At 44.5% G+C, this 27,799-nt stretch overlaps 1 protein-coding gene across 2 annotated transcripts; it reads left to right on the top strand.

Annotated features, from left to right (window-relative positions):
• Positions 282–27,799, top strand: LOC102179090 (2-acylglycerol O-acyltransferase 2). Of its 2 annotated transcripts, none has more exons than XM_018059331.1 (6): positions 282–432; positions 5,348–5,526; positions 8,404–8,608; positions 8,926–9,100; positions 10,149–10,348; positions 27,547–27,799. In XM_018059331.1, exons 1-6 carry the CDS (start codon positions 342–344, stop codon positions 27,699–27,701), a joined length of 1,005 nt encoding a protein of 334 aa, XP_017914820.1. In that variant the 5' UTR covers positions 282–341; the 3' UTR covers positions 27,702–27,799. The 2 variants fall into 2 exon arrangements, with proteins under 2 accessions (XP_017914820.1, XP_017914821.1); XM_018059332.1 differs by having other exon boundaries at positions 394–483.

Below are 27,799 nucleotides of genomic sequence, written 5' to 3'. Positions count from 1 at the left end.
AGAGTGCAGGATTGCCCTATACTTGCTGCTTCAATTGCCTAGTAATGGGCAAGATTTGAGCAAAGGTGATCTGGCAGATAATATATTGCCTGAAGAGTCCACTGCACTTCTCTTTCTCTGTAGTAAGTTTCATCCAGGCCAGGTGGTTTTGAATATTTCACCTAGGATGCTGTTCCCTGCCAGGGTAGGTGCAATGACACTCTATGGCTGGCTGGAAATCCACCCTCAACCCCCCACACTCCCACAGATGCTTAACAAGCTCTGGCAGCAACAAAACCCAGCAGGTGTCTCAGACCACAGCAGAGCTCAGAGAAGCCTCCAGAGGAAGCAGAGGAATCAGCATGGTGGAGTTTGCACCTTTGTTTGTGCCACTGGAACGCAGGCTGCAGACCTTCGCGGTCCTGCAGTTGATCTTCTCTTACTTGGCCCTGCGTAAGGAAAGCTGAGATGGATTTGGGAGGTCATGGACACCTGCCGTTTCAGGTGCACATGGTGCATTGATGGGGAAAGATACAGGTCCTAAGGTGGATGCTGAGCTCAGTGCCTGGGGATCACCTGGCATGAGGGACATCTTGCTCACAGGGCCTTGGGGGAGATTTGCCAAAAGAAGTGTGTGTCTGACTGTCTGTGTCCACCTCAGCTCAGCCTGGGACCTGGGAGTGTCCAGAGGAGGACAGAGAGTCAAGTAACCTTGGGCCTGGAGCTAGAAGGAGGGGACTGAGAAAAGGCATCCAGACCTTCTGATGCCAGGAACAGTAGCTTGTACCTTGACTCTTATCTCAAGGGCAAAGGGGATCCCCCAGAGGACTTTACGTACAGGAGTGACAAGGTCCAATCTGTGGGAGACAAGCTGTAATATCTTCTGTGTTGGGGTGTTGGAGGAGAGAGATGACAGGGAGCAGTTGTTAGCAAATCAGATTTGGGTCTGCTTGTGGGAAGACAGCAAAGCTCCTATACTGACACTGGGTTGTGGTCAAAGAAAGTGCAGGCTTTATTACAGGACCCAATCAAGGAGTCCAGAGACTTAAGGCTCAAAATGCCTGAAACCTCTTTGATTACCAGGGAATGGTGTCTAGAGACTGGGTGAACTAGAGATGGTGGGTGCATGATCAACTCCTAGAGAATCGTCTGATTGATGGTGGTGAAGTAACTTGGAGTCACCATCATCAGCCTTCTGGTTTCCCCTGGTCTGAGGTCTATGCACTGGTGAGCAACCTCTTCCACCTGCTGGGAGTTCAATATCTGCAAAACCGCTCAATGATGAGTCTCAATATTATCTATGGTTCTTGGGAACAAACTAAAAAGTTTTGAATTTGTGGAATGGTTAAACTGTTATTTTCTTGATTGGGACTGTTTTCTTTCATGTTTATGATTTCTCTTTATAATTTTATTTTTGGAATTTGGTGAAGGCTTAGGAAGCTGAGGATTTTCTACAAATAAGAGGCAGGCAGAGGACACGAGAGGTCTTTCCCAGGAAGGCTGCATAGGTCTTGCTCAATTACAAGGGCACAAGCTATATCAGCTGTCACCTCATAGAGCCATAATTGAAAGCTAGTCCCCTGATTATTTTTGTGTTTGTACAGTCCATCAGCAAAGTATGCCTTTTGCATTTCAAATGATTTTGCGCCTATACAATATCCTCCACGTTGCCTCTTGAGCCCCATTGTCTGAAATGCTTACAATCTGGGTCTTAAAAGATTACTTACCGTGGTCTAGGGAGGCTGGCAGTGGGTGGAGAGAAGGGGCTCTTTTCCAAAGATATTAGGAGATAAATGTACAAGACAGAATGTACAGGCCATCAGGAAAGTAAGTTTTCCCGGGAGGCCAGTAAATGCTGCACATATGCGCATATGAGCAGATGGTTCATGCTGGCCTAGTGCAGTTCTTTGGGGAGGGGCAATGATGTGGCCAGAAAGTTCAACCTGGACCTGTTACTCAGGACTCAGGCCCCAGCAACAAGTACTTTCCAGTGGGTTACTTGTTATTCTGTTTCTTTCCTCTTCTCTAGAATTCACACACTCACGCAGGAAGGTAAGCTCCTTTCAGATAGTTGGGCTTGCTCTCATCTGCATCTCCATCTCCTAGAAGAGTTAATGTTGATAAATGCTTGTTGAATGAATGAATGTTGGGAGCATGATATGGACATAATAGAGTTGAAACTACCACTCATCCTGCTAGTTTTCTGTATGAGGTTAGCCAACCTGAATACCCTCTCTGGGTCTCAGTAAAGTGGGATTTTGCATCTTTCCTTCTTGTCATTATGAGGGGAAAGAAGGTGTTTTCTTTCTTTAGGGGCTGAAAAATGCACCCAAGTTAGGATTTTGCCTGCTGTACTCAAAGGAGAGGCCAGAGTGAGGGATGTTTAGATGGGGGAGGTTTTTCTGATCAAGTAGAAATGCCCACATTTTAAAATTCTTTTTTCTGTCTGAAAAGCAAATACATGCTGTTTTAACACATCGAAATCAAATGTCTATTCTAAAAGTTAAGGATTTCCCCCAAATCCTACCCTACAATGAACCGCTATTAACAAGTTGGTTTTATTCTCTCGACATGGATGGAAGTTCTAATTTCATGGGTACACAGGTTCAGTTTAGGAAGATGAAAAGAGTTCTGAGATGAAGGTTGATATAGTTACACAACAATGTGAATTAATTTAATTACACCAAATTGACTCTCAAAAATAATTTCACACATATTTCCAGGAGGGAGATTTCTGGGTCCTATTGTATTCTAATTGTTTTATAAGAAATCTCTATACTGTTCTCCATAAGGCTTCTGTCATAAGCCCATAATTTGGAAGATAGAATCTCCCCAGTGTTCACAATAGCACATTTACAATAGCTGGGACGTGGAAGACACCCAAGTATCCATCTGAGTAATACATAAAGAAGATGCCATAATACAAGCAATGGAATATTACTCAGTCATAAAAAGGAACATATGAACGTCATTCTCAGTAACATGTATGGACCTAGAGACTGTCAAACTGAGCGAAGATAGCCAAAAAAAGACAAATATCACATGATATCACTAATATGCAGAATCAAAAAGAGGTACAGAGTAGTTATTTACAAAACAGAAGTAGAAAGAAACCTGTGGTTACCAGGGGATGGGGGGAGGATAAATTGGGAGATTTGGATTCACAACACTACTGTATATATAATAGATAACAATAGAATCTGCTGCAAGCATAGGGATCTCTCCTCAGTGCTCTGTAATGATCTGTACAGGAAAGGAATAAATTTAAAAAAAAAAGCCAGAGTCAATATGGGTATGAGTTTAACAGGTTTACTTTCCTATACGACTGAAACTAATAGAACATGTAAATAAACTATACTCAAAGCAGAGACATTACTTTGCCAACAAAGGTCCATCTAGTCAAGGCTATGGTTTTTCCACTGGTCATGTATGGATGTGAGAGTTGGACTGTGAAGAAAGCTGAGCACCAGGGAAATGATGCTTTTGAACTGTGGTGTTTGAGAAGACTCTTGAGAGTCCCTTGGACTGCAAGGAGATCCAACCAGTCCATTCTGAAGGAGATCAGCCCTGGGATATCTTTGGAAGGAATGATGCTAAAGCTGAAACTCCAGTACTTTGGCTACCTCATGCGAAGAGTTGACTCATTGGAAAAGACCCTGATGCTGGGAGGAGCTGAAGGTACAAGGAGAAGGGACGACAGACTATGAGATGGCAGGATGCCATCACCAACTCGATGGACATGAGTTTGAGTGATCTCCAGGAGTTGGTGATGAACAGGGAGGCCTGACATGCTGCGATTCATGGGGTCTCAAAGAGTCGGACACAACTGAGAAACTGAACTGAACTGAACTGAATGAAAACTTAAAAAAATAATAAACTACCAAAGAGTCATATCGATGACTAGTATATGGTGAACATATTTTACCATCATTAATATTGAAGGGACAAAACAAAGCACTCCAAACACAACCCTGAAGTTAGCACCAGGAGGGCAGGGATTCCTGTCCGTTGTTCACGGCTTAACCACCAGCACCTGACAGGCTGGAGGTGCTCTGAAGAAAGCGAGCCTCTGTGAGCCCCAAACTACTTTGATTTATGCATTTTGCTACTACTCAGACTGGGCTTCCCCAGTGCCTCAGCAGTAAAGAAACTGCCTGCAATGCAGGAGCCACAGGAGATGCTGGTTTGATCTCAGGGTCTGGAAGATCCGCTAGAGGAGAGTATAGCAACTAACTCCAGTATTGTTACCTGAAGAATCCCATGGACGGTGGAGCCTGGAGGGCTACCGTCCGCAGGGTTGCAAAGAGTCAGACATAACTGGAGCAACTTAGCGCCCACACATGCACTATTCAGACTGGGTCAGAAGTCCACTGCTGCATGAAGTTGGACATGAATGATAGTCCTGGTTTGCCCTACTTTCAAATGGACTACAATTGGGGGATGAACTTCTTTATGAGTATGAGCAAAGGGTGTTCAGTGGAGGGAGTGGAATGGAGAGGACACAATGTTCTCTAACAGTGAGGCTCAATTAGCATCAGATTAAAGACAGTCCCAAAGACCACCTGACCCTGAGTCAAAACCAGGATTATCCTGTGAAGGGACTCAGAATCATAAGTCTGGGAGGAATTGTTCACTGGGGCTGTCTCTAGCCCTGCTGCAGTCCTGATGAACAGACCAGGCCTGAGTTGCCCTCTTCCTCCCTCCTTCCTTCAGCAGGACAGGGCCTGGCAGCAAAGGAAAGAGCTCAGCAAAAGCTAGAGCTCAGGGATTTTTATCAACTGAGCAACTTAGCGTAGCTGGAACATGAGGTGCATGTAATGAGTGAGAGTGGAACAAGAGAGGGTTTGGGCCACCAGTGAGGAGCTTGAGTTTGGGCTGAGTTGCTTGAGCTGAGCGTCAAAGTTATAAGAAGTCATGAGGGGTCTTTAACTAAAGGGGGAATGTGGTGGGATTTATCTATGGAAAGATGGGCTGAGGGTAGACAGGAAGTGGGCTGGGGAGAAAGAATATCTTTCCCCTGGGGTTCTAAAGAATGGATACCAGAAAGAGTTCATCCAGTCACATCTCCATTAGGCCTCTTTTGAGCATCTGGTGTACAGACAGAGAGGGAGGTGGAGGGGGAAGACTCAAATGAGTAAGCGATCTGGTGCAGTGGGACAATGTGAGTAGGCCAACTGGTTTCAAATCCAGGCTCTCAATGTGACACTGGTGGTGTTTACAGCATTCTGTCCTCCTCAAAACCTTGGGAAGCTGGTCTCTTCCTCCTAGGGGGAGGGCTGGAATGGACAGTGCTGCTAGGGCTGGGTATATGGGGAGAGCTCGTTCCTTCATACCTCTGACCACTGATGGTTCCTGCTTCCCTTCCCAGACTTGATCTGCTACGTAGTCTTCATTGGCCTCCTGTTCACAAGATTCTGGATGATCAGTATCCTGTATGCGATCTGGTGGTACCTGGATCGAGACACGCCACGGAAGGCGGGCAGGCAGAGTGCTTTCATAAGGAACTGGACCATATGGAAGTACACAAAGGACTATTTCCCCATCTCGGTGAGTAAGGGGCTGACTAGGGAGTGGTCAGGACCATAGTCCCCACGTGTCCATGTGGAAGTGTGACCCTGTGTGCAGGGAGCAGAATACTGGGACGGGAGCAGGCGACAGGCTTCTACCACTATGTGGCTAGGGGAAGAATCAGCTTTTGTCCAACTTCCGTGAGGTGAGGCCACTATGACAACTGATGAATGAACAGGATTTGAGGAACCCAGTAGGCCATGTAGTGCCACACACTTATGTATCTGACAGGTGTGAATCCCTCCACAGTCTAAGTTTGGTGTGAAGGAATCTGTAATGGAAACAAGCTTTCAGAGCATCTGGCTGACATTTTATCAGATGATGATACTGATACCCTGATAGGGAAGAAGGTGTGAGCGAGGATACAGAGCAGGTTCTTTGACTGCTTTTAAAGTGTGTGCATTGGCTCAGAGAATAGGAACAGAGCAGAGAGCCCTCAGGGTGTATCCTGCCCCTGTGTGTTTGAATTGTTACGTGTCCTTGGACAGAGTTGTGTTCATTCTGAATCTCAGTTTCCCCAGGGAGCCACTAAACAGCCACTTCCTCCTCTTCTGCCTATCTCTTAATCCCTGATCTCTGGCTCATGGTACCTCAGGTCCATTTTGTACCCTGGAGCCTGGGCCCAAGGATCAGTTTGTAGGGATGCAGGCCCTTGAACTTCAGTGAGCTGACGTTTGCTCCATTCCTGAATCCCAGACAGGCTAAACCCTTGGATGTAGGCAGTTGTGATGGTTAATTATCTAGTGGGGACAGGAGGAGGAAGGCAATGTGGACACAGAGAGGTGCCAGGCAGGGACAGGTGGCCTTCTCTGGACACAGGAGAGAAGAATGGATACTGTGTCACCTCTGTGAGTAGACATCATAGGTTGTAATCCGGGTCTGCAACATGCCAGGTGTATGACCTTAGGTGAGTTACACATGCTCTCTGAGCTTCAGTTTCTTCATGTGTAAAGTGGAAATGCTGCCACATACATCATTGGGTTGTGTGGATTCCATGAGACATCAGATGATCTGGGGCTTCTGAGGACAGCATCTGGCTCTCCTATCACCTGGAACTGCTGTCTTTTGCACATCTGGCAGAAAACTCTGCTGAGCGTCTCTGTGCCAGTCTTATCTGTGTCTGCTCTGTCCCTCCTGTAACCAGGTATCTCCTCCAGAGTATTTCTCGCATAAGACACTACTGACATTGTGGGAAACATCTTTGCAGAAATTTCATGAGCACAGGGTTCAGGATTGTAGCCACTGCAGGCCTGTGGTGAGAACCACTGCAGACGGCAGGCAGTACCACAGAGCGGCCAGCAGAGGGAGAGATGACATGCACTTTCACCTCCCTGTCCTGGACTGTCCCTCAGTCCTGGACTGAGGCCTGCAGGAGGCGCTGTGGCTCACACAGTCTGACTCTTGTCACCTCCCAGGACAACTTCCAAGTCATCCACACACCTCAACAGCACAGGCCCTGCAGGGATCTTTGGTGGCCATGGATAGGGGGGTTCAGGGAGGCTCTGCTGTCTACTGGAAACAAGTGTACAACCTTAGAGTTGTCAGGTGTTTTGTTCCAATGCCTTACTGAGGATTGTATTCAGAGATAGCCTCTCAGAAATCTCTGAGGAGCTGTTCTAAAAGGGACAGGAGAAGTCAGTACTTATGGGGCTTTGTTGGAAAAAACAAAGCCAAACCAGCCATGTAGCTAAACATCAAAAGATTACTGCCAGTCAAAACGCAGACATCTCCAGTTAATGATTTTCATGTTTTTCTACATATGGGGAGAAACAAAATCTGGGCTCACTGCAATATTTCCTGCATGTGCATCCTCACTCTCTGACCAATATCCTATTTTCTTCCATCCTGGATTCCTTTCAAGGCCCATTGTCAGTTGCAGCTACAGTCGTTGCTGACTTGAAGGCAGGCAAGCAACATTCTCTGTGCTAACAATTCTGCTGGGGTACTCCACTCACAGTCCTTTGTGCTGTGACTCTATGAGCTAGAGCCTAATGGTAGAGTTTCTAGAGAATTTAGGAGACTACTTCTGAGCACTGGAGCTTTCTAAATGCATCTTATGGGCTTCCTAACATGGTAATGGTACAGATTCAGGCAGTGTTTCCCTGATGACAATTGATTCCTCTTCATCCTGATGATCAGTTCAGGAGCTGGGTTTCTGTGTAAGAGTTCATATCCAGGAACAGCAGTGTCTACAGAGCCTAAGGCCTGAGCAGGGGTGCAGTGCTGTGGTCAGGCTGTGACCTGGTGTCAGGAAGTGCTGCAGACTTGACAGGACACCTCCCTGACCCGTCTCCACCCACACCTGCGGGCATCACTAGAGACTTCATGGCCTTCCTCCCAACCTCTACCTTCAGCATCCTGGGGTCTCTTACACCGAGTCACAGGAACTCAGCAGTCCAGCTCTTTACCCAGAACAGAACTCCAGATACCGCAAAACTTGGTGAGAGGCTCACTCCCTGATGACTCCTTCATTCTGGTAGGGCTCTGCCTGGAACAAGGTCTGCCTTCACATGGGACAATGGCCTGTCTCCAGTCTTCTTCCCAGGAGTCCTAGCTTTGCCTTGGGCACAGTTCTTCCTTCCCAGGCAGGCGGCATTGGCCTCATCCATTCGTGGTACTGTGTTCTCCCTTTCATTCCATAGTCTCCCTGAGCGTCTTCTCTGCTTCATGCTTGCACTGGTGTCAAGGATCCCCAGACAGGGCATCTCTCACCACAGGACACTCACATGGGGTGTGATAGCACTTGGGCACAGGGGACACATAGAAGAGGTCAGCACAGAAACTCAGCAGGGAGATTGGAGTGGGGTTTGGGGGGAGTGGGTGCAGCCCCGATTCACCAGATTGCTGTCCCTGCAGCTTGTCAAGACTGCCGAGCTGGACCCCTCCCGGAACTACCTTGCTGGCTTCCACCCTCATGGGATCCTCTGCACTGGAGCTTTTACCAACCTGTGCACGGAGGGCACGGGCTTCTCCTCTGTTTTCCCAGGCATCCGCTCACATCTGATGATGATGCACTGGTGTTTCTGGGCCCCGGTCTACAGGGATTACATCATGTCTTCAGGTGAATTTTTCCTCTCTTTCTATCCCAGGACTATGAGGGCTGAAGACAGAGGAGGGATTTTTAACGAGGACGCCTGATTGTTCCATACTTCTTCCAAGTGAATGTGTAGTAGACAAGGAGATGAGACCCAAAAGAAGCATTTCCCACAGCTCTGTACTCAGTGCTGGCCTTGGTGGGAGAATTGGGAAAAGGGGTAACACTCAGTGCCTGTCATCAGGGGACTCCCAGCTGGGGAGTTGGGGAGAGCCCAAGTCACATACTCCTGAACCGTGCTTGCCCCCTTCACACTGTACATGACTGCTTTCCTCTCTCCCCAGGGCTGGTCTCATCAGACAAGGAGAGTGCTGCTCACATTCTGAACAGGAAAGGAGGTGGCAACCTGCTGTCCATTGTTGTTGGGGGCATCCAGGAGTCACTGACTGCCAGGCCTGGAGCCTACAAGCTGGTGCTGCGGAACCGCAAGGGCTTCATCAGGCTGGCCCTGATGCATGGGTACTGGGGAGAGGGCTGGAGATTGGCAAGGATTGTAGTTTAGAGGGAAGACTGCAGAGGCAAATGCAGATCCTATTTGGCAGGCAGCGTCTCCATTCATTAACAATGAACATTGTATGTTGGTGATAGACGCACTGTCTCAGGCCCACATACCCAGAGAAGATTCTAGAAGGAAGATTTTGTAACTAAAGGGATTAAGTGTCAAAGGTCATATTGCTGAAAGGTTGCATTACAGCAGAGATCTAGGAACTCTGGGAGAATGGAGCTTAAGACATAACTTAGAGCTATTCTCCTATTTCAAATATCAGTGAAGAATACTAAGCTAGCTGGAAGAGATTTTCCCAGAATGACTGCAGATGTTTTATATCTGGGAGGACTCTCAGCAGTATTCTGTTTTGTCTTATGATCCTGTAAACAGAAAGGGTTAATCCTGAACTTGTGCTGGACCTGCTTTTGTGACTTTAACCCTCATCTGCAGCTTTTGTTAGCGTAGGAAGGCATAATGAGCTGGCTAAGGAAGATAACCTGAGTTGCCCTCCTGTAAATGATGTAAGGAAGTGAAACTAACACATTCTCCTGCCTGAGGCGCCTCACTCTAGGGGACATTTGCAAGGATCACATAGTCTGTTTAGTTAGTTTCCTCACCTATATCCCAATCTATGATCCATAAAGAACTTGGCAATCAGCCCTTCAGGATTATTATTTGGAGGCACTAGCCTGCCATCTTCTTGGTCAGCCACACCAAATAAGTCCCTTTCTCATCCCAACACTTTGTCTCAGATTCACTAGCCTATCTTGTGACAAGCAGAGTGAGCATGGACTCAGTATCAATCTGAGTGCCAGTCACTGGCCCTGAGAAGAGCCATGACCTGCCTGAAATTCTAAAATAAGACCATGACAGGTCTGGGAGACACCCAAGGCCTCCTACTTTTGTCCCAGGGCTCTGTCCTCTGTTCCAGTTCCTGCTCACTAGGTCCCTCCAGGAAGCTAGGTGACCAGCTTATGCCTTCTTGCCCCTCCATGCGCCCTCTCTCCTGTCTCCCTCTAGGGCAGATCTGGTGCCGATCTTCTCCTTTGGGGAGAATGACATCTATGAGCAGGTTGAGAACTCTCCTGGTTCCTGGTTGCGATGGATTCAGGACCGACTTCACAAGAACTTTAGAGGCTCCATCCCGCTCTTCTATGGCCGTGGAGTCTTCCAGTACAGCTTTGGTCTTATGCCCTACCGCCGACCCATCACCACTGTGGGTGAGCCTAGACCCGGGCTGGGAGGGGAAGGGCTATAGAGTAAGAGGCCTGGGCTTGGGCGGCAAGGAGACCTGGACATAGAGCAGTACACCCTTGACATTGTGGAGCACACTTTTCAGTGTGTGAAACAGACACACCGTCAAGTAAGCCTATGAAAGGCAGTCTAGAATGAGAAGAGTAACAGGAGCACAATGGCCAGGAGCCTCTACTGATCACTGTGCCCCTGCCTGTGTCAGGCACTGCACTGGCTCCTTACATGCAGCGGCTTAGTTTTCCCAGCAACTTGTGAGGTTCAGTTCAGTTCAGTCGCTCAGTCACGTCTGACACTTTGCAATGCCATTAATCTCAGCACGCCAGGCCTCCCTGTCCATCACCAACACCCGGAGTTCACCCAAATCTATGTCCACTGAGTGGTGATGCCATCCAACCATCTCATCCTCTGTCATCCTCTTCTCTTCCTGCCCTCTGTCTCTCCCAGCATCAGGGTCTTCTCAAATGATTTACTATTCACATCAGGTGGCCAAAGTATTGGAGTTTCAGCTTCGACATTAGTCCCACCAATGAACACCCACAACTGATCTCCTTTAGAATGGACTGGTTGGATGTTCTTACAGTCCAAGGGGTTCTCAAGAGTCTTCTCCAACACCACAGTTCAAAAGCATCATTTCCCTGGTGCTCAGCTTTCTTCACAGTCCAACTCTCACATCCATACATGACCACTGGAAAAACCATAGCCTTGACTAGATGGACCTTTGTTGACAAAGTAACATCTCTGCTTTTCAATATGCTGTCTGGGTTGGTCATAACTTTCCTTCCAAGTAGTAAGCGTCTTTTAGTTTCATGGCTGCAATCACCATCTGCAGTGATTTTGGAGCCCCCCCCAAAATAAAGTCAGACACTGTTTCTGTTGCAAGAAGGGGACCCCTTCCAAGGCCTGAAACTAGGCTCTTGTCTAACACGTGGAAATGAATTGTTGGAGGAGACACATCTGCTGACAAAGCAAGAGATTTTATTGGGAAAGGGAACCCGGGTGGAGAGCAGTAGGGTAAGGGAACCCAGGAGAACAGCTTTGTCACATGGCTTGCAGTCTCAGGTTTTATGGTGATGGGATTAGTTTCTGGGTGGTCTTGGGCCAACCATTCTAATTCAGAGTCTTTCCTGGTGGTGTAGGCATCGCTCAGCCAAGATGGATGCTAGCAAGAGGGATTCTGGGAGGTGGACGGATACACGGTGTCTCCTTTCGACCTTTCTTGAACTCTTCTGGTTGGTGGTGGCTTATTAGTTCCCTATTCCTTACTAGGACCTCCTGTCATAAAACAACTCACGCAAATAGTTTCTACGGTGCCTGACTAGGGTGGGTGGTTTTAATCAGTGTGTTTCCCCTAACAACTCCCCCCTGAGAGACTTCATACTTAAGATACTTCTTGGGAATTGGGGTGGAGGTCTCTTTCTTCTTAATTTCTTCCTGCTGTGCATGGGCATAGGGCGTAGGCCTGCCTAAGTGAAAGTGAAGTCGCTCAGTCGTGTCCGACTCTTTGCGACCCCATGGACCATAGCCTACCAGGCTCCTCTGTCCATGGGATTTTCCAGGCAAGAGTACTGGAGTGGATTTTCCAAGCAAGAGTACTGGAGTGGATTGCCGTTTCCTTCTCCAGGAGATCTTCCCAACCCAGGGATTGAACCCAGGTCTCCTGCTTTGCAGGCAGACGCTTTACCTCTGAGCCACCAGGGAAGACTCGTAGGCCTGCCTAGCAGAGCAGAAGTCTCTCTCTACCAGATCTAAGTCAAGGTATTTTTTTGCCTGAAACCAGTATTCACCCTTATAATAACAGCAATTTAGTTTGAAACTGTTGGCCCTTTTCAGAGATGAAATAGACAGGGGCCAAACAGGAGACCTAACAGGATGGTCATCTCTGGCCTCTGGAAACAGAAGGCAACATTTGGGGTGAGGGTTGCAGGGTTTGTGACCCTTTTTGATTGGTTGGTGGTGAGGCAACAGAGCTGTGCTCCAGGAATCTTGTGTTCAGTCTGAAGTTACCATCCTCCACCTGGGTGGTGGCTCAAAGACATTGTTATGCATATTTCTTTGAGTAGGAACCAGGACTCTGTCTGGAGGTTGTACCAATCTTTGATTGTTTCTCCTGTTTCTGTATCCCCTCCTTTCCCTGATTAGCAATTGTTTGAATCCACCCTTTGGAACTCAGGGAAGGTCAATGAGGCTGAATGAAGCTTATATCCTACAGACAAGAAATGGAGAACACAGAACATATCTCTACTCCAGAGCCCCACAGAGTCCTGTTCAGTTTTTTTTTTTCTTTTCTTTTTTTAATTTTTCTTTTTACTTTACTTTGCTTTACAATACTGTATTGGTTTTGCCATACATTGACATGAATCACGGTGTACATGAGTTCCCAATTCTGAACCCCCCTCCCACCTCCCACCACATATCATCTCTCTGGATCATCCCCGTGCACCAGCCCCAAGCATCCTGTATCCTGTATCAAACATAGACTGGAGATTTGTTTGTAACATGATAGTATACACGTTTCAATGCCATTCTCCCAAATCATCCCACCCTCTCCCTCTCCCACAGAGTCCAAAAGTCCATTCTATACATCTGTGTCTCTTTTGCTGTCTTGCATACAGGATTATCATTACCATCTTTCTAAATTCCATATATATGTGTTAGTATACTGTATTGGTGTTTTTCTTTCTGGCTTACTTTACTCTGTATAATAGGCTCCAGTTTCATCCACTTAGGGAACAGGGCAACTATGACTGTGATAACTTCCTGTCAAAATGGGGCATAGGACTGCCTCAGCTTGGAGTGTAGACACTGAATTGGAAGTATTTGAGTTCCAAGTTCTAGATCTGAGTCTTGTATGATTAAAATCTCAATCCCTTGGTCTGCCATTTTGGTGTAACAGACCCAGTTAGAAGTAGTTGGAGGAGTGATAACTGGAATTTAGTAGACAAAATAAATCTCATTTCTTTTTAGAAGAATAGGCCTGAAACTCAGTCTGGACCTGGCACTTTGGGGAGACTTGTAGCCAGGGAGTCAGTTACCTTGTTTTATAAAAAGTAAGGTTGCAGTTACTAGCTTCCAGCAGACATTGTTTTGAGAATGGTGGCATCTAAGCCTGACACAACTCAGAAAACTCGTGTTTAGCAATACAACGTCTAATCTGAAATTACACCCATAGTATCATAGTATCACCTAGTTATTTCCCAGGATGTCTGAACCATAGCTACTCTATTTTGACTTTTAATTGTAAAATTTTCCTTAATAGCGAAAGCAGATGTCACCGTTAATGACATCAGAGTTTTTCTAGGTATGAGACGATGCAAGAATTGGAACTCATAAAATCTCCTGAAACGATCTAACTATCTGAAGGCCTGTTCTGCCAGTTTTTCCCAGAGCACAGAGTGCCTCATTCCTGATTTTCACCCTAAACTCCTTTCAGGGGCATTGAAAGTCAGAAGTTGCGGTGGCCATGAGTTAATCTTTGTAGATGTAGATGGCAAGTGTCAGTCTTCATTTGGCAGAGCCCCTTTTTGCTCATAAACTTGACCATGATTTTGAGGGGGGCATTTCATGACCATTTTATCCCATGGTGCTGAGAATGTCCATTCTCAGGTTTGGCAAAGATTTTGTTGACAGGCCACTCAATGTGCTGTTACTGGACTAGGCCATAAAACAGTATCCAAAATTCTCTGGACCACCTGTCTTGCTAGCCTCTTAGCCCAGGAAAATATTCCCTCTTGTTGCTTCTTCCCATATCTAGAGTTACACTGTTATCAACATTGATCTCACATGGGACTGTATATTATTCTATTAGAGGCCTCAGACACACATTTGGCAGTGTAAGAAACAGCAATTTTGTAAAACAGGTGAAATACAAATAACATAGCCAGCAGTATTAGTAAAGTCACAAGTTAAGAGCTTCCATTGGATGTAGCCCAGTATATCTCAGGTCATCTGACTTAGTCTACTCTGTAGAATCTTTATCTTCCAGGGAAATTATATACTGGCACCACCGTCTATAAGGCACATAGCCCAGTTTTCTAGTGTTACTAGACTGATTATCCTTAGTATGATTTAATTGTTTCCAACACAGAGGAGACTTTAAGCCTAAATTACCATAGCCTGGTGTTATCTATATAAATCCATCCCATAATAGTGGGAGATTTTTTTCCTCCTTTGCTGAAACTTTTCTTGTTGCTCTGATTCAGCTTGACTAATAGAAAAAAGTTCAAATTTATGACCAGAGTCAGAGAAGGCATTATTAATTGGCCCAGTGAGGGATCCCATCTAGTAATATCACAGTGACCTGAATATGACTATAATTTTTTTTTTAAGTAAATTTTCTTGGGGCCAACCAGTTAGAGTCTTGTAGCAGAGAAGCTTACCAAGGTAACCCAGAACTAGACACAGGTAATTGGCCGCAAACCCAACAAGTGGATTGATTTCTAAAACTACCATAGGATCAGGCCTATGATAGAAAAGCATTTGATTTATATGCAAAGGTCTAAGAAATCAAGAAAACATTATAAATGATCATATGAGTCAGGTCCAGCATCTTGGGTAAGCTGTCTACCTCTGATGTCATCTTCTCATCCTGGTGTAGTGTAGTTTCTCCTGTTTGAGCATCATTTTAAGGTGCGATCAGGTTAGCTGTCTTTTCTATAGACCAATCCAGTGTAGGGGCCTTTGGAAGTGGGAATTAATCTAAGAGTTAATTTTCCTGCAGTTTCATTGTGCATGAGCTAGTTAAAAGTACCTGATAAAAAAGTCCTTCTGTTGCAGGAAGGGGGACCCCTTCCAGGGTCCGAAACTGGGCTCTTGTCTAACACTCAGAAATGAATTGTCCGAGGATACACATCTGCTGACAAAGCAAGAGATTTTATTGGGAAAGGGCACCCAGGTGGAGAGCAGTAGGGTAAGGAAACCCAGGAGAACTGCTCTGCCACATGGCTCACAATGTCGGGTTTCATGGTGATGGGATTAGTTTCCAGGTGGTCTTTGGCCAATCATTCTAATTCAGAGTCTTTCCTGGTGGCGCACGCATCGCTCAGCCTAGATGGATGCTAGCGAGAGGGATTCTGGGAAGTGGACAGACATGCAGTGTCTCCTTTAGACCCTTTCCGAACTTTTCTGGTTGGTGGTGGCTTATTAGTTCCGTATTCCTTATCAGGATCTCCTGTCATAACAACTCATGCAAATGGTTACTATGATGCCTGGCCAGGGTGGGTGGTTTCAATCAGTGTGCTTCCCCTAACACTTCCATCCAGGTTGGAGACAGTCCCTTAAATTATGTCTTTTTCCAGTCTTGGTTGCTGGTCATGAGGCATCTGATCTTCATCCAAAGATAGATTACTGAGATAAGCTTCAGAAACAAACTTAGGGTGTTCTTTAAGACTTCAATTAAATTTTACATTAATACCACATAACAGCAAACAACTGTCCAAGAAATGAGTCTTACTACCTCATTGTTAGATCTCCATTAACAAACTGGGATTTAACATTTATTAAAATATCTTTTTCTCCCTAAAATTACCCTCATTTTTACCAAATATAATCAAATTAAGGCTAGCTTGTTTCCAAAATAGGTCTGTTCTCACTAATTTTGGTCTGATGATTTATATGACCATAATTGATCATAGACTTTTTATTTTGCTAAAACATTTATGGAATCAGTGAACTAAAATGGACTGGAATGGGTGAATTTAACTCAGATGACCATTATATCTACTACTGCGGGCAGGAATTGCTCAGAAGAAATGGAGTAACCATCATGGTCAACAAAAGAGTCCAAAATGCAGTACTTGGATGCAATCTCAAAAATGACAGAATGATCTCTGTTCGTCTCCAAGGTAAACCATTCAATATCACGGTAATCCAAGTCTATGCCCCAACCAGTAACGCTGAAAAAGCTGAATTTGAATGGTTCTATGAAGACCTACAAGACCTTTTAGAACTAACACCCAAAAAAGATGTCCTTTTCATTATAGGGGACTGGAATGCAAAAGTAGGAAGTCAAGAAACACCTGGAGTAACAGGCAAATTTGGCCTTGGAATGCGGAGTGAGCAGGTCAAAGACTAATAGAGTTTTGCCAAGAAAATGCACTGGTCATAGCGAACACCCTCTTCCAACAACACAAGAGAAGACTCTACACATGGACATCACCAGATGGTCAACACTGAAATCAGACTGATTATATTCTATGCAGGCAAAGATGGAGAAGCTCTATACAGTCAACAAAAACAAGACCAGGAGCTGACTGTGGCTCAGGTCATGAACTCCTTATTGCCAAATTCAGACTCAAATTGAAGAAAGTAGGGAAAACCGCTAGACCATTCAGGTATGATCTCAATCAAATCCCTTATGATTATACAGGGGAAGTGAGAAATGGATTTAAGGGCCTAGATCTGATAGATAGAGTGCCTGATGAACTATGGAATGAGGTTTGTGACATTGTACAGGAGACAGGGATGAAGACCATCCCCATGGAAAAGAAATGCAAAAAAGCCAAATGGCTATCTGAGGAGGCCTTACAAATAGCTGTGAAAAGAAGAGAAGTGAAAAATAAAGGAGAAAAGGAAAGATATAAGCATCTGAATGCAGAGTTCCAAAGAATACCAAGAAGAGATAAGAAAGCTTTCTTCAGTGATCAATGCAAAGAAATAGAGGAAAACAACAGAATGGGAAAGACTAGAGATCTCTTCAAGATAATTAGAGATACCAAGGGAATATTTCATGCAAAGATGGGTTCGATAAAGGACAAAAGTGGTATGGACCTAACAGAAGCAGAAGATATTAAGAGGTGGCAAGAATACACAGAAGAACTGTACAAAAAAGATCTTCATGATCAAGATAATCACGATGGTGTGGTCACTCGTCTAGAGCCACACATCCTGGAATGTGAAGGCAAGTGGGCCTTAGAAAGCATCACTACAAACAAAGCTAGTGGAGGTGATGGAATTCCAGTTGAGCTGTTTCAAATCCTGAAAGATGATGCTGTGAAAGTGCTGCACTCAAAATGCCAGCAAATTTGGAAAACTCAGCAGTGGCCACAGGACTGGAAAAGGTCAGTTTTCATTCCAATCCCAAAGAAATGCAATGTTAAATAATGCTCACACTACTGCATAGTTGCACTCATCTCACATGCTAGTAAAGTAATGCTCAAAATTCTCCAAGCCAGGCTTCAGCAATACGTGAACCATGAACTTCCTGATGTTCAAGCTGGTTTTAGAAAAGGAGAGGAACCAGCGATCAAATTGCCAACTTCCGCTGGATCATGGAAAAAGCAAGAGAGTTCCAGAAACACATCTATTTCTGCTTTATTGACTATGCCAAATCCTTTGACTCTGTGGATCACAATAAACTGGAAAATTCTGAAATGGATGGGAATACCAGACCACCTGATCTGCCTCTTGAGAAACCTGTATGCAGGTCAGGAAGCAACAGTTAGAACTGGACATGGAACAACAGACTGGTTCCAAATAGAAAAAGGAGTACTTCAAGGCTGTATATTGTCACCCTGCTTATTTAACTTCTATGCAGAGTACATCATGAGAAACGCTGGACTGGAAGAAGAACAAGCTGGAATCAAGATTGCCAGGAGAAATACCAATAACCTCAGATATGCAGATGACACCACCCTTATGGCAGAAAGTAAAGAGGAACTCAAAAGCCTCTTGATGAAAGTGAAAGAGGAGAGTGAAAAAGTTGGCTTAAAGTTCAACATTCAGAAAACGAAGATCATGGCGTCAGGTCCCATCACTTCATGGGAAATAGATGGGGAAACAATGGAAACAGTATCAGACTTTATTTTTTTGGGCTCCAAAATCACATCAGATGGTGACTGCAGCCATGAAATTAATAGACGCTTACTCCAAGGAGATCCAACCAGTCCATTCTGAAGGAGATCAACCCTGGGATTTCTTTGGAGATAATGATGCTGAAGCTGAAACTCCAGTACTTTGGCCACCTCATGCGAAGAGTTGACTCATTGGCAAAGACTCTGATGCTGGGAGGGATTGGGGGCAGTAGGAGAAGGGGACGACAGAGGATGAGATGGCTGGATGGCATCACGGACTTGATGGGCATGAGTCTGGGTGAACTCCGGGAGATGGTGATGGACAGGGAGGCCTGGCGTGCTGCAATTCATGGGGTCGCAAAGAGTCGGACACGACTGAGCGACTGAACTGAACTGATCTGAAACATATATAGAATCTCAGACTGAACTTTTAAAATAAAACAGGGCTGGGAAACTCACACCAAAGGCTTATCACAGATTTTGCCTAACAAATTTAGGTGAAGTCTTCCCTTTTTAAGGTCTCAAAAATTTTTTGAGACTTTTGTACCTGTTAATGAGATAACCTTCCTATCTCATTTGATAAACTTACTGGATACCCAAGAGTTTCAAATTTCTGGAAGAGTCAGATAGAGAGGAAATATAACTGTTTTGTTTATAACATATAATTTTACCAAATTATTTTCATAGTTAGTTTGAGAGGAAGGTTTTCCTTACTCCCAGAAAACACAAGATTGAAACCTGTAATTTTTCAGATAGAAACCATAAAAGTAATAAGCGTATTCTCTGGTTCATTCAGTCCTTTGTTAGATTTTGTGGAGTCATCAGGTTTTCCATTAAAATACCAGCACATATCAAAATGTTAAGAACTCCATATAATTTCTAGGATATCCGTATTAGTAATTTTACCATGGACTCTGATGCTGGGGGGGATTGGGAGCAGGAGGAGAAGGGGACGATGGAGGATGAGATGGCTGGATGGCATCACTGACTCGATGGACGTGAGTCTGAGTGAACTCTGGGAGTTGGTGATGGACAGGGAGGCCTGGCATGCTGCAATTCATGGGGTTGCAAAGAGTTGGACATGACTGAGCGACTGAACTGAACTGAACTGAATTTTACCATACATTATAACATGAGAGGATTTGTTATTCATTTGATAATCTTTTTCATGTAATTTAACCAACCAAATCAGAGAAGGCGATGGCATCCCACTCCAGTACTCTTGCCTGGAAAATCCATGGACAGAGGAGCCTGGTAGGTTGCAGTCCATGGGGCGGGAAGAGTCGGACATGACTGAAGCGACTTCACTTTCACGCCTTGGAGAAGGAAATGGCAACCCACTCCAGTGTTCTTTCCTGGAGAATTCCAGGGACGGGGGAGCCTGGTGGGCTGCTGTCTATGGGGTCACACAGAGTCGGACACGTCTGAAGTAACTTAGCAGCAGTAGCAGCAACCAACCAAATAAACACAGTTTAATATCTCTCTTTGGGCTGTTTCAGGGGCCCTCTGAAGCACCCCAAAGTTAGCTAGAGGTCAAAGGAACTTCAAAAGAATTCGATTTAGGAAGTTTTATCAAAAAGATCAATTTAAAGCATTTAGAACATTCGGTCAGATTTACTCAGTGTCGATGGGTGTGTCATTTAGCTTGTTGATATGTCACAATGGGCGTAAATACCAAGGCTCAAGGTCTAGTGAAAATCAGCTCCTCCATCTTGGACCTAGTTGACTCTAACCAGTTTTCTTATGGTCGTGCCATTCTTAACAAAAGCCTTTTATCTAACTAATTGTAATCCAATTTTAGAAAATCCTGATCATGAAAAACTCTTTTTAGTATTTTTTATACCTTTTTTTTTTAACTGAAAGCACACTTGCTACTGTCCTTTAGCAACCAAGAACTAACTTTTATATTAGCATTTTATAGATTGGTGAGCATAAATACCAGTGATAATTTCTAAAACCCTTGCTTTCTTAGAACATTTTAGGATGGCACCAAATATTATTCATTTATAGTCCCAAACCTCTCTAGTTTCTCTGTAAAAGCAAATTAGTGTTTAGTAGTAAACGTTTCAAAATCTTATTTTATTTGGAAATGACCTAACCATTCAATAGACTTCCAACACTTAGCACACTTAGCACAACCCTTAGAAATTCAAGTTATGCCAGTCTGGAGAGACTATTTTAGACAGATATTCTTAAAGAATAATTATTCTTAACAGAGTTTATATAAAAGCTCATATCTCATTCACATTTTTTTAGAAGTTTGTTCACTCGAGGTAATTTCCTTGTTGACAGACTTGTAACAGATATAATATTTAACTTATATTAAACTTAGGTACAATGAAAATATTCTAGTTAATACTAATTACTCCAAGACATGTCTATATTAGATAGGTCAACAAACAAACATTAATATCAGGTATTTAATACTGAATATTTCCCAGTTCACATGAACCTGGAATTTATTGTTTGACTTAGAATTATTTGATTTATAAGCCCTTACCTTTCTTTAAGCCAATTAAATAGAACTCATTTACAAATTAACCTCAAAAATGTTACACAGAGACAAAGACATACCAAGACATATTTAGACAGACACAATGTAAGATCTAGCTTCATTTTCTAAGTTTAGTCATTAATTAGATATTACAATATAAAATTTACTAGTTTATAAAAAAACAGTTGAAACAAATAAAAAATTTAAAGGCTTTTTCCCCCTTTCCCTCAGTCTCAGGAGTTAGAGATAGTCTAGATAAGTGTTCTTGAGAGCCCTGGTCTCGAGGAACAGGGAAAGAAAAACAAATTCTAACAAAATGGTGACAGGTCTAAACCAAATGGTGGCCAGATGAAGCAAAATGGTCATCAAAAATCACAGCACAGAACACAGAGTTAAAACACACACATATAAACCTGGCAGTCCTCATCAGACACTCCCTTAAATACAAGAATACAGTCCCTCAGAAAACCTCCTATAGAGACACAGAACTTCAGATGCAAGTACTAACAGAGTAAAGGGAAATATCTCAGAAATATCTTCAAAGATTTCAAAGGGAGGAAAGGAAGCCAGGTTGAAAGAAGAAGGGGAAGGAGGCGGGAGAGGGGGACAAAAGGGGTGGCCTTACAGACATCTCCTGTCACCTGCAGATTCCCAGGCATTATGGGACTTTACCCTGGGCCTCCAGAGAAGGGAGGACTGGAACTCAGCCCTATCAGAAATCAGACCAGACCAGAACCAGAATTCGAGTTCTCTGCCAAGAGGAGGTGATCAGTCTCCAATCTTCAGCTCAGGCTAAGGCCCTTCGACTAGATTCCTGCATCCAGGACTGGGGGACTAGAAAAACGGGGAAGGATAGGAAGGTTAAGGAGAGGAAAGAAAGAGGGAAGGGAAGAGAGGTCAATAAAGTCTCTTGTTCCTTACTGGTTGGGGCACTCTGCCCAGTTGTTCTGCGTCAGGAAGAGACCAGGGACAAAAATGACCCAGTTGCGGTTGCTGTGTCTGGTCCATTGGCAGGCAAGCTGGCCCCTGAGTACCCCGAATGGTCAGGATGTCAGTCTCAGCAAAGAAGAGTCCCTGCCAGAGTCGCCATTTGTTGCAGGAAGGGGGACCCCTTCCAGGGCCTGAAATTGGGCTCTTGTCTAACAGTCAGGAATGAATTGTCTGAGGAGACACATCTGCTGACAAAGCAAGAGATTTTATTGGGAAAGGGCACCCGGGTGGAGAGCAGTAGGGTAAGGGAACTGAGAACAGCTTTGTCACATGGCTTGCAGTCTCGGGTTTTACGGTGGTGGGATTAGTTTCCGGGTTGTCCTTAGCCAATCATTCTGACTCAGAGTCCTTCCTGGTATTGCACGACTTGTTCAGCCAAGATGGATGCCAGAGAGAAGGATTCTGGAAGGTGGCGGGACAGGTGGTGTCTCCTTTTGACCTCTCCTAAACTCTTCTGGTTGATGGAGGCTCATTAGTTCCCTCTTCCTTACCAGGATCTCCTGTCACAAAACAACTCAAGCAAATGGTTACTATGGTGCCTGGTCAGGGTAGGCGGTTTCAATCAGTGTGTTTCCCCTAACATTTCCACTGTTTCCGCGTCTATTTGCCATGAAGTGATGGGACCAATGCCATGATCTTAGTTTTCTGAATGTTGAGCTAAAAGCCAACTATGCTATGACCAGTGCATTTTCTTGGTAAAACTCTATTAGTCTTTGCCCTGTTTCATTCTGCATTCCAAGGCCAAATTTGCCTGTTACTCCAGGTGTTTCTTGACTTCCTACTTTTGCATTCCAGTCCCCTATAATGAAAAGGACATTTTGGGGGGAGTTAATTCTAAAAAGTCTCGTAGGTCTTCATAGAAATGTTGAACTTCAGCTTTTTCAGCGTTACTGGTTGGGGCATAGACTGGGATTACTGTGATATTGAATGGTTTGCCTTGAAAACAAACAGAGATCATTCTGTTGTTTTTGAGATTGCATCCAAGTACTGCATTTCAGACTCTTTTGTTGACCATAATGGTCAAATGTTGTCCATTTCTTCTAAGGGATTCCTGCCCTCAGTAGTAGATATAATGGTCATCTGAGTTAAATTCACTCATTCCAGTCCATTTTAGTTTGCTGATTCCTAGAATGTCGACGTTCACCCTTGCTATCTTCTATCTCCTGTTTGACCACTTCCAATTTGCCTTGATTCATGGACCTGACATTCCAGGTTCCTATGCAATATTGCTCTTTACAGCATTGGACCTTGCTTCTATCACCAGTCACATCCACAGCTGGGTATTGTTTTTGCTTTGGCTCCATCCCTTCATTCTTTCTGGAGTTATTTCTCCACTGATCTCCAGTAGCATATTGGGCACCTACTGACCTGGGGAGTTCCTCTTTCAGTATCCTATCATTTTGCCTTTTCATACTGTTCTTGGAGTTCTCAAGGCAAGAATACTGAAGTGGTTTGCCATTCCCTTCACCAGTGGACCACATTCTGTCAGACCTCTCCACCATGACCTGCCTGTCTTTGGTGGCCCCACAGGGCATGGCTTAGTTTCACTGAGCTAGACAAGGCTGTGGTCCTAGGGTGATTAGATTGAACAGTTTTCTGTAATTATGGTTTCAGTGTGTCTGCCCCCTGATGCCCTCTGGCAACACCTACCGTATTACTTGGGTTTCTCTTACCCTGGACCTGGGATATATCTTCACGGCTGCTCCAGCAAAGCACAGCTGCTGTGCCTTACCTTGGACGAGGGGTATCTGCTAAATGCCGCCCCTCCTGACCTTGAACGTGGAATAGCTCCTCTCGGCACTCCTGCGCCCATGCAACCACTGCTCCTTGGACGTGGGGTTGCTCCTCCTGGCCACCACCCTGGCCTCAGGTGTGGGGTAGCTCCTCCCGGCTGCTGCTCCTCTTCCAACAACATAAGAAACAGCTCTACACATGGACATCACCAGATAGTCATCACCGAAATCAGATTGATTATATTCTTTGCAGCCAAAGATGGAGAAGCTCTATACAATTAACAAAAACAAGACCAGGAGCTGACTGTGGCTCAGATCATGAACTCTTTATTGCCAAATTCAGACTTAAATTGAAGAAAGTAGGGAAAACCACTAGACCATTCAGGTATGACTTAAGTCAAATCCCTTATGATTATACAGTGGAAGTGAGAAATAGATTTAAGGGCCTAGATCTGATAGATAGAGTGCCTGATGAACTATGGACAGAGGTTCGTGACATTGTATAGGAGACAGGGATCAAGACCATCCCCATGGAAAAGAAATGCAAAAAAGCCAAACGGCTGTCTGAGGAGGCCTTACAGATAGCTGTGAAAGAGAAGTGAAAAGCAAAGGAGAAAAGGAAAGATATAAGCATCTTAAGGCAGAGTTTCAAAGACTAGCAAGAAGAAAGACTTCCTCAGCGATCAATGCAAAGAAACAGAGGAAAACAACAGAATGGGAAAGACTAGAGATCTCTTCAAGAAAATCAGAGATACCAAGAGAGTATTTCATGCAAAGATGGGCTTGATAAAGGACAGAAATGGTACGGACCTAATAGAAGCAGAAGATATCAAGAAGAGGTGGCAAGAATACACAGAAGAACTGTACAAAAAAGATCTTCAAGACCAAGATAATCACGATGGTGTGATCACTCACCTAGAGCTAGACATCTTGGAATGTGAAGTCAAATGGGCCTTAGAAAGCATCACTACAAACAAAGCTAGTGGAGGTGATGGAATTCCACTTGAGCTATTTCAAATCCTGAAAGATGATGCTGTGAAAGTGCTGCATTCAATATGCCAGCAAATTTGGAAAACTCAGCAGTGGCCACAGGACTGGAAAAGGTCCGTTTTCATTCCAATCCCTAAGAAAGGCAATGCCAAAGAATGCTCAAACTACCTCACAATTGCACTCATCTCACTCGCTAGTAAAGTCATGTTAAAAATTCTCCAAACCAGGCTTCAGCAATACGTGAACTGTGAACTTCCAGATGTTCAAGCTGGTTTTCAAAAAGGCAGAGGACCAGAGATCAAATTTCCAACATCTGGATCATCGAAAAAGGAAGAGAGTTCCAGAAAAACATCTATTTCTGCTTTATTGACTATGCCAAATCCTTTAACTGTGTGGATCACAATAAACTGTGGAAAATTCTGAAAGAGATGGGAATACCACACTCCCTGACCTGCCTCTTGGAAACCTATATGCAGGTCAGGAAGCAACAGTTAGAACTGCACATGGAACTACAGACTGGTTCCAAGTAGGAAAAGGAGTACGTCAAGGCTGTATATGGCCACCTTGCTTATTTAACTTCTATGCAGAGTACATCATGAGAAACGCTGGACTGGAAGAAGCACAAGCTGGAATCAAGATTGCGGGGAGAAATATCAATAACCTCAGATATGCAGATGACACGACCCTATGGCAGAAAGTGAAGAGAAACTCAAAAGCCTCTTGATGAAAGTGAAAGAGGAGTGTGAGAAAGCTGCCTTAAATCTCAACATTCAGAAAATGAGGATTATGGCATCTGGTCCCATCACTTCATGGGAAATAGATGGGGAAACAGTGGAAACAGTGTCAGACTTTATTTTGGGGGGCTCCAAAATCACTGCAGATGGTGACTGCAGCCATGAAATTAAAAGATACTTACTCCTTGGAAGGAAAGTTATGACCAACTTAGATAGCATATTCGAAAGCAGAGACTTTACTTTGCCAACAAAGGTCCATCTAGTCTAGGCTATGATTTTTCCAGTAGTCATGTATGGATGTGAGAGTTGGACTGTGAAGAAAGCTGAGTGCCGAAGAATTGATGCTTTTGAACTGTGGTGTTGGAGAAGATTCTTGAGAGTCCCTTGGACTGCAAGGAGACCCAACCAGTCCATTCTGAAGGAGATCAGCCCTGGGATTTCTTTGGAAGGACTGATGCTAAAGCTGAAACTCCAGTACTTTGGTGAGCTCTTGTGAAGAGTTGACCCATTGGAAGAAACTCTGATGCTGGGAGGGATTGGGGGCAGGAGATAAGGGAACGACAGAGGATGAGATGGCTGGATGGCATCACTGACTCGATGGACGTGAGTCTGGGTGAACTCCGGGAGTTGGTGATGGACATGGGAGGCCTGGCGTGCTGCGATTCATAGGGTCGCAAACAGTCGGACACGACTGAGCAACTGAACGGAACTGAACTGAAGCCAACTTTTTCACTCTCCTCTTTCACTTTCAACCAGAGCCCCTTTAGTTCTTCACTTTCTGCCATAAGGGTGGTGTCATTTGCATATCTCAGGTTATTGATATTTCTCCCAGGAATCTTGATTCCAGCTTGTGCTTCTTCCAGCCCAGCATTTCTCATAATGTATTCTGCATAAAGTTAAATAAGCAGGGTGACAAGATACAGCTTTGACGTACTTCTTTTCCTATTTCGAACCAGTCTGTTGTTCCATGTCCAGTTCTAACTGTTGCTTTCTGACCTGCATACAGGTTTCTCAAGAGGCATGTAAGGGAGTGTGGTATTCCATCTGTTTCAGAATTTTCCACAATTTATTGTGATCCACACAGTCAAAGGCTTTGGCATAGTCAATAAAGCAGAAATAGATGTTTTTCTGGAACTCTCTTGCTTTTTCGATGATCCAGCAGTTGTTGGCAATTTGATCTCTGGTTCCTCTGCCTTTTCTGAAACATCTAAAGCATCTGGAAGTTCACAGTTCATGTATTGCTGAAGCCTGGCTTGGAGGATTTCAAGCACCACTTTACTATTGTGTGAAATGTGTGCAATTGTGCAGTAGTTTGAGCATTCTTTGGCATTGCCTTTCTTTGGTTTGGAATGAAAACTGACCTTTTCCAGTCCTGTGGCCCCTGCTGAGTTTTACATATTTGCTGGCATATTGAGTGCAGCACTTTCACAGCATCCTCTTTCAGAATTTGAAATAGCTCAACTGGAGGGCCTCTCATCCCCATTTTATTGATTGCAAACATAGACGCACAGAAGGTAAATCACTTCCAAGAGATCACCCTGCCATTGGTAACAAAGTTGAAGTTTGATAAGGGTATTTGACTTTTTATTATGCAAGACAAAGAGGGTTTAATTCTGACCACAGTGTCTAATGACAGTCATTGGAGAAGGTAGATACAAGACCATTGCAGGTCTGTTAGAATTGTGTGTAAAGTAGCAATCAGCAGTCTGAAGGAGAGCCAGAGGGATTTCCTTGTAAATAATGGGCATGAGTTTTAGCCCATAGACTTGGCACCATCTTTCAGCTATTTGGTTTCTTACTGAATTCCAACTAGGTTCCAATGGTAGTGCTAATAGAGCTGTTCATCTCTACTCACCCAGTCATTTCGTAATTGAGTTCAGACAACCTCCTCTATCAAAATTTTGTTGCATTGAGTGGTGTTATACTTAGGAATGTTTATAGAACTGCTACCTCCAGACCATTTCCAAGAGAAGACATGGCAGCTGCTTTCTGATCCACCTCCTCCCACAGACATAAGCTCTTCCAATCATGGCATCTGAGAATCCCAGATTCACCTTTCCCAGAGGCTAAGTGCACATCCCCAACGCTTATACTCTGGTACTGATTTTTCCTGGCTATGTGACCTTGAACAAGCTATTTAACTGCCATGGGCCTCATTTCCTCAAGAGTCAAACAGGAATAATATCAGGTGATTTCCCTATAGGATTGTTAGCATAACAGAAGAGATAATGCATGCAAATACCTGCTGACTGTATTGCTGATATATCAGAAGCTTGAAGTTGACCAACATCTTAGAATCTGTAATGCAAAATAGAATTGAAAGGGAGGGAGAAAGAGTGCTTACCTGCTCAGATGACCATTCTAGTAAGAACACCAAGGTCCTTGCGCCTTCAGTGGTTCTTACTCTGGACCACCACTCACCTCTGTGTCTTGCAGTGGGGAAGCCCATCGAGGTGCAGAAGACACCATATCCCTCCCAGGAGGAGGTGGACAGGCTTCACCAGTGCTACATGAAGGAGCTGGAAAATCTCTTCGAAGCCCACAAGCTCAAGTACAACGTCCCCAGAGACCAACACTTGGAGATCTGCTGAACACCTCCCCAGAGGAAGGGCTCCTCCACAAGGCAGGGCTACAATTAGGAAGGATGGAGGGAGTTGCTGTGATCCCAGAAGGCTTCCTGGAGGCGTTT

This window comes from Capra hircus, chromosome 15 (genome assembly GCF_001704415.2).
Source record: "Capra hircus breed San Clemente chromosome 15, ASM170441v1, whole genome shotgun sequence".
NCBI classification, from domain to species: Eukaryota; Metazoa; Chordata; class Mammalia; order Artiodactyla; family Bovidae; genus Capra; species Capra hircus.
The sequence above is the reverse complement of the archived record's forward strand: the minus strand, read 5'-3'. Positions and strand labels throughout refer to the sequence as shown.

What these genes read in the sequence shown, in the direction of transcription:
- LOC102179090 (XM_018059331.1), top strand. Translation starts at nt 342, where the DNA reads ATGGTGGAGTTTGCACCTTTGTTTGTGCCACTGGAACGCAGGCTGCAG. An exon ending in CTTCTCTTACTTGGCCCTGC is followed by an intron (nt 433 to 5,347) that starts GTAAGGAAAGCT and finishes TTCCCTTCCCAG; the next exon opens with ACTTGATCTGCTACGTAGTC. An exon ending in GGATTACATCATGTCTTCAG is followed by an intron (nt 8,609 to 8,925) that starts GTGAATTTTTCC and finishes CTCTCTCCCCAG; the next exon opens with GGCTGGTCTCATCAGACAAG.